General features: G+C 42.1%; 1 protein-coding gene across 1 annotated transcript; it reads right to left on the bottom strand.

Moving 5' to 3' along the window:
• Positions 1–3,489: 3,489 nt before the first annotated feature.
• LOC147445089 (uncharacterized) lies at positions 3,490–6,817 on the bottom strand. Its single transcript, XM_086527569.1, has 6 exons — positions 6,379–6,817; positions 5,506–6,304; positions 5,389–5,402; positions 5,192–5,244; positions 4,804–4,838; positions 3,490–4,311 (listed from the first exon to the last, which is right to left on the bottom strand). Exons 1-6 carry the CDS (start codon positions 6,724–6,726, stop codon positions 4,151–4,153), a joined length of 1,410 nt encoding a protein of 469 aa, XP_086383695.1. The 5' UTR covers positions 6,727–6,817; the 3' UTR covers positions 3,490–4,150.
• Between the last annotated feature and the right edge of the window lie 302 nt (positions 6,818–7,119).

Genomic DNA, 7,119 nt, shown 5'->3' with positions numbered 1-7,119 from the left:
TGCATCTATTACATAGAACCCTAGCCTTCTCCTCAACATAAAGTGGGTACTAACCTAAAGCTACCCTCATCTTGGAATATTGTGTGTATGCATGTCAATCATGCAGAGCACTTGCTCTCATTGCCTTGGTGCTCCTATGCTCAGGATCTCATGCTAACCATGATAGGATTTGTCATGTTCAGAACACAAGGTTTGCTTAGATAGAACCTTGGCATAGAATGTGCATAATTTTCTCATGATTTTCTCAAGAATCCTCATAGACTTAAAACTCATAATCTTCTTGAGCCGCCCAAAACAGGTTCACCACAATCATCACAACCAAGGTTGCTACAACCCCACCCTTGAAACCCCAATGCCAGCTTCCTCTCATTGTTAAATACACCCTATTTTGTGGCACTAAAACTCTCCTACCCTTCAAGATCCAACCAGTAACCCTACTTACTACTCCCTTTGTTTCTTACATCACCTTTGGAATCTTTGAGCTTTCCACAATTGTTCTTCTCTTGGGAAAACCCACAGAAAGTTATAAAACCACCCTAGACATCCTTTTACTAGATCCACAGTGTGGATAGATCTAACTTCCTACCTTGCATAAGTACTTGCCTTTAATAGATGGAACTCTCAGGTACATTAACTTCTACACAATCCACCTTCTTGGTGTACTCTTGTAACCCTCACTAATGCCCTCCCATGCTCCCAGAATGGTCATTGTCTTGACCTTGAGCATCCCGCCCCTGCCCGGCCCTAGGGCTACAAAGGTTCTCCCAAAGTCACCATGAAGAATTTATGTCCTCTCTTTTGCAAATTAAAACCCTACACAACTTTGGTGTTCATGCCACAAATCTATTGCAATTCACTTAGCGTAATCAAACACCCTTAACGTTTTTTTGTCTTACTATTCTATCCTCTACTTCAAGATTGCATAAGGAGCAGAGTATCTCTTCTACTAATCCATTAAGCCATAGATCTTTCTAATCCTTTGGGGTTATCATTGATCGCCTTCATGGCAGGAGAAAGTTGTGATGGCATAGGGACCTATTATGAGAATAAAGGATAGGTTCTTAAGGGCATCCAAAATTTTATGGAACCGAAGTATATGTTGGCTATCTTTAAGAGCCTTATCCATTTTACCCTCCCTTTGAAAAAGCTTCTAGATGGCCCTAAATTTTCCACAAGACTTCTCAAATCTTGATATGTACCTCATACATTTACTGCAACCATATAGTAAAAAACATTGTGGCCAAGCTCTAATACCTTTTGAGGAAAAGAGAGGTTGCCTCCCCCCCCTTCTTTTCCATATTTTCCCCAGCACCTCTTTCCCTTTTTTTTTTTGTATCTTTATGAGCAAGCATCATCTAATTTCTTACTCTAAGGAATACTTTTGACATGGGTGCACCCATAGCCTCAAATGAGGAACACAAAGTTAGGATTGCTTGTTAACCTAGCTTGGTGTAGAAATCTTACAACAAAGAAACCATGACAGAGAGATGATCAAGGACTCAATAACCAAGACAACATAAGAGAGGAAAGCTGAAAGAATTTACAACATATTGGCTTCGATTTAGCCCCCCAAGATGCCGATACACTTTGTTGCTTGGGGATTTTAATCATAAATTTCAAAAGTAGGTTGTGTCAATTTTAAGTCTTTCCTTTTTTACATCCACCTTTTACAACCATAGACTATAAGTGGCTCATACTTATAAACTTCTCTGGATAGATATTAAATGGATTTACAAATGAATTATTGCACAATTGCTAAGATGCATAACAATTGAGTAAAGTTATATTGATAACCTCCCTCCTATCTCCTTGCATCACCCAACACTAACTTAAGACAACAATCAAGTACCATTATACAAATCCAGCTATTCCCTAATCACCTACTAGCTTTTTCATGTGTTCGGCCATTACCCATGGACCATACATGGTGATCATCCAAGCTTTGCCAACAACACATAAGTTGTCCGGACAATTTCTTAAGATTGGAACGAGAGAGAGAGAGAGAGAGAGAGAGAGAGAGAGAGAGAGAGAGAGATGTACCTTCATGCGTATCTAGCTCTCTAAGATTCACAAACCACCACCGAAGGAGAGCGGTGGTGTGTGACAAACCAGCCCACTGACCGGTTTGAACCACTAGTGAGCTATTGGTAGAATTTTGACCCTACCAATAGCTCACTATTCCTAGGAAATGTGGTCAAACCTGCATAAGGTTTTGTGGGTCTCAATCAAGCCACTTTGATACTCTTGCAAGATCTCATAGCCTTAAAGGTCATGCTACTATCCTTCAATACCATTGTATCTCAAGTAGTATGTTCTAATAGTCTCTTGAAGATTGTTGTTTTCATATGTTAGGTTCAAATAGTCAATGACAACCCATACATCCACAAGAATCTTGTGTTGGCCTTTTGTAAATATTCAGGTAAAGCCTCTATTCATGCATGACATGAAATCTCTCCAAAAGACCATCTTCAAGACTCCTTGGCCTATATTCTGCTTCAAAATAATTATAATTCATTCAAAGCCGTCAAGAGTTTAATAGAGACAAACAAATAAGAAAATTTTTATTCCCGAAAACATCCAAGATGTGTGTGTGTGTGTGTGTGTGTGTGTGTGTGTGTGTGTGTGTGTGTGTGAGAGAGAGAGAGAGAGAGAGAGAGAGAGAGAGTTGGTTGCGAAAAGTAGACATCCTTTTCATACACCATTAAATCAAAGTTGGCAAATGCCGCCACTCCAAAACTTGAAACATGCAAGAGGAAATATCCAACATGAGGACTCGTCACCATGCAGCGTTGCCATCATGGATGTCCACCTAGAAATCCATCTAAACAGTGGACCTAATGAAATACTTCAAACTAATGAAGAAAAAATTACTTTCATCAAACCACCAAGAAAAAGTTCCCTATAAATGGGCAATATACTTCACAAATTTCTTTTAATCCCTCTCAAAACACCAAGTCGTCCTTTTCAGCATCCACTGGCATGTTAAAACATGCCTAAGAGGTCGACTTTTTGTAATTGGTGGATGGGTCCCTTCATTTAAGGGACTAATGAGACTTCCTTTGAGAGTTCCTTTTAAAATGATTTTAGTTGGGCTTTACTTTGTTTTAGAATGCCAAAGTGAGCTTTCGTCGAGTTTCTTTTTCCTCTTGTTGTTCTCTTGCTTAAGCTTTGTTTTCTTAGCAAACAACACTCAAGACCAAGCTGTTTCCATCACGACCCCACTCAACAAATATTTCATATCTAAGATCAACAACAATTTCATAACTACATTGAGAGCACAAAAACCCAAGCTCATGGCTACTTTTTTGTCACATATATATCCATGTATATAGATTGATATATATGTTGATATATACACATAGATATGCATATATCTATGTACACACACACTTATATCTATACATACATACATACATATATCTATATATACATACAGACACACTTGTACATATATGTATGTATAGATATATGCATATACACACACAATTTTTTTACTACATCTATTCTGATTAAATTTACTTGTGGGAAACCTCAAAGTGAGGAAAACCCACCAAAAAGATCAGGTACAAAGGATAAGAACACATAAGTGTTCTGCGATACAAAAGCACTAAAAGCAAACATAGAAGAGTTGCAAGATTTCCAGAGATATGTCCCCAATATCAAAGGCAAAATATAACAATTGCCTTAGCGAAATCTTGAATGATGGAAAAGAATCTGCATCATGCTGGTGAAACATGCGGAGATTGCCACAGTGCCACAAAGACCATAGCGACCAAAATCTGACCCATGTGAAGATGGAAAATAGTTGGAGGGAAGTCGGCAGAATGCCAAAAAGCCAGAATTGTATGTGGAAAACTACCAAGGAAATTGAACGTGCATAGAAGCAAAAACACGGTGAAGAAAATCCCTAATGCAACGGTACTCCCAAAGCAGATGCCTGACAGTCTCAAGCAACGAAGCAACTGACACAACAAGAGGAGCTAATTGTGACGCGCTACAAAGAGAGTTCCAATTGGAAGAACTCTCAACAAACAATACCAAAGAAACAAACGCTCCTTAAGAGGTAAGTGAGACTTCCAGATTGTAGTAAGAGCCTGTCTCCACCATTGACCAGATTTGTGTAAATCCCAGAGCACATTGTAGTGATCACCTAACCAAGAGTCCTGCACAAGAGAAGCACAGATAAGATGGACAAAAATCGCATCCAAAAGTGTCCCATAAATTCCAATCCTACGTACGATATTACGATATCCACTGGCCAATGACGCAATGGGGAGGAAAACATCCAACATACGCTGAAGCGACTCAAATCTAACGACAATACAGGCCCAACAACCAAAAGCGTGTTGCCAAGCAAATTCCCAAATGAATCATCCACCATGCGTATCCACTACTTCCACATTTTAGTAAGAGCCTGTCTCCACCATTGACCAGATTTGTGTAAATCCCAGAGCGCATTGCAGTGATCAACCAACCAAGAGTCCTGCAAGAGAGAAACATAGATACGGCGGGCAAAAATCGCATCCAAAGGAGTGTCCCATAAATTCCAATCCTGCATATAATATCCATTGGCCAATGGAGGAATGGGGAGGAAAACATCCAACATACACTGAAGCGGGATCCAGATCTGACGATAATACAAGCCCAACTCAAAGCGTGCTGCCACTTGAGAAAAGGTAAGCAGATTCCCAAATGAATCCACCACATCATCCACCGTGCGTATGCCACGACCAGAGAGGAAGTAGGCTTGACGAGACGACCAACCAACCAGGGTAAAAAAGAACATCCTGCTCCAGTGACTACTTTCCAAATGCAACGAATTCCCATCTGCTTGCTGCCTGCCATGCCAAGAGAGATGATCCAAAACAACTTTCCAAGCGGAGAGCAAGCCAAAGGTGATCAAGCAACCACGAAGATTACCGACCATCTTGCCAAACACAATCTCACACACACACACACACACCAAAGCTATGATAGATCCCTAAAGATTCACATCCACCCAATGATGCTACTTATTTAAGATGCTATTTCCATTTCTTGTTGCTTTGCCATGAGAAGCGGAAATGAACATTTTCCTTGCTCACTGAGTATGACTTCTCCAAGATGTTGATATAGTGCACACTACGCACTGCACACAGCGAAAATGAACACCTTTCCCGTTCACTGAAGAATAACTCTCAAGTACTCATACCTGTCAAAGTGGTGGAGCATCTTGGAATTTTGGAAAAGCTGTCGATAATTCAGCTGCTAATGGAAAACCTTGCTTTATGTTATAGTCAGGATTTTGGAAATGCTGATCATCAAAACTTAGTCGCTGCCCTTTTTTTATTGGAGCATGGGAAAAGCATTGGTGACAACAATTTGCATCCCAAAAATGCAGAAACGTACTCCAATCCGCCTGACTGCAGTATAAACAAGGCTCAGATGTGGCATCCTAAACCTCAAAGAAGGAAGGTTGATAAGCACAATATTCCCTGAAATTTTTAATGGGAGGAGTCATAGCACCTCTCTCCAACTCAACATGGAAGACATAAAACTGATACACGTCCTTTAAAAAGAGCAGGTTGCCTGCCTTGACATAGCTAAGGTGAGACACACCCCGTTCTTCATACGGAATTGTCTTTTGTTTCTTCCAAAGCTCATCATCCTCATCAAACTTCCAAACTCCAAACCATGTGGAGTCAGCAGCCAAAGTTTGCAAGCTCTGTGATTCCTTCCACATGTAGCCACGTTCTGGAAAGGATACCTTGCATGGGAATTGAGTAGGGACACACGTCACAAGCTCCTCCCTTGGATGGTAAGCAGAGAGTAATACATCATTGCTTCCAGAGAGCTGCTGCCGAGTCACCCAGAAAATGGCCCCACCCACTAGATGAGGCAATCTGCTCTTTCCACCTGTATGAAGCACTTGTCGAATTTCCTGCCATTTTCCTGTCTTGGAATTATAGGACTGGCAGTCCGATAAAATAACTACATAATCTCCGCTCTCTTCATCTACAAACAAGCGAACTGCACTAGTGATGACGAGGGGGCAGGACGGCATTGGAAGAACTCTCCGCCTTTGTAAGAGAGGATTGCAAATAACAAGCTGCTCAACTTCTGCACCATGTAGTGCAAGAAGCAAGATGCCCTTCTCACATCCCAATATGGAATAGGGTTCCTGCATCTGCATGAAGCTTTCATGCAGGCAGAGCCAACGCTGGGGAGAAATGTGGAGTGCAGACTCTTGGGCTGCCGATTGAGACCGTACAAATTTGAGTGACTTGCGCTTCACCCAATGTGTAGCAAGACCATGTGGAGACACCTGAGGAGACGCAAAGCAGAGCAAGGGTGAGGTACAAGACGGTTTGCAAGACAGGCAGTACTCCCCAACGCAACACCCTCAGCTTTCGAAAGGTCGCCTGCGGTGAAGGTGATCCAGTTGGACACCAGTGCTCGATTTAGGGTTACAGTTGGGGCTGTGGCAAAACCAGGAACGCCAGAATGCCGACGAAGAAAGGCGAGAGCGCCATGAACGGGAAACGCAGCGCAGCTTGAGAAGGGAAGGGAAGGAGAGGCGCACCAGAATGGAGGAGAACATGAGATCAGGCGGAAAACTCTGCCACGGAGATGAGCCAAGCTCGATCCACTTCTTGTGCTCAGGCCAGATGCCACTCCCCTCATCTTCTCCTCCTTCTTCGACGTCCTCTTGTCTGCATAAGAATCTGATGGTTCTACGCATTTCATAGCATCATAAGTTAGTGAGATCTCTTTCTACGGAGCAAATAGACGTGGTAGCAGTATATCGAAGCTGTCTAGCGTATGGTGAACTATAGTAGTTGGCAACAGTGTCACCTGCCTCCACCTTCCTACTTCACAAGAGACGAGCTCACGTGACCCGCCTCCGGAGGGTCTCGTTTGCTCTTACCAAGGGGCGAATCCTATACAATTTCTCAAGATCACTCATGTGTATGTACCTAAATGTGTGTGTGTGTGTGTGTGTGTGTGTGTGTGTGTGTTTATGTGATTGCATTTGGAGAGATGCCCTCTCTTTGCATCCGCTCAAAACAACCTAGAGCTTCCCCACCCTAACCCTGTTGAACATATCCTACAATGAATGCACTCTATGAGGAAACATTG

The sequence above is a fragment of the Adiantum capillus-veneris genome, chromosome 13 (assembly GCF_014529385.1).
Source record: "Adiantum capillus-veneris isolate H3 chromosome 13, ASM1452938v2, whole genome shotgun sequence".
NCBI classification, from domain to species: domain Eukaryota; kingdom Viridiplantae; phylum Streptophyta; class Polypodiopsida; order Polypodiales; family Pteridaceae; genus Adiantum; species Adiantum capillus-veneris.
Note: the sequence above shows the minus strand (reverse complement) of the source record. Positions and strands in the feature narration are given on the sequence as shown.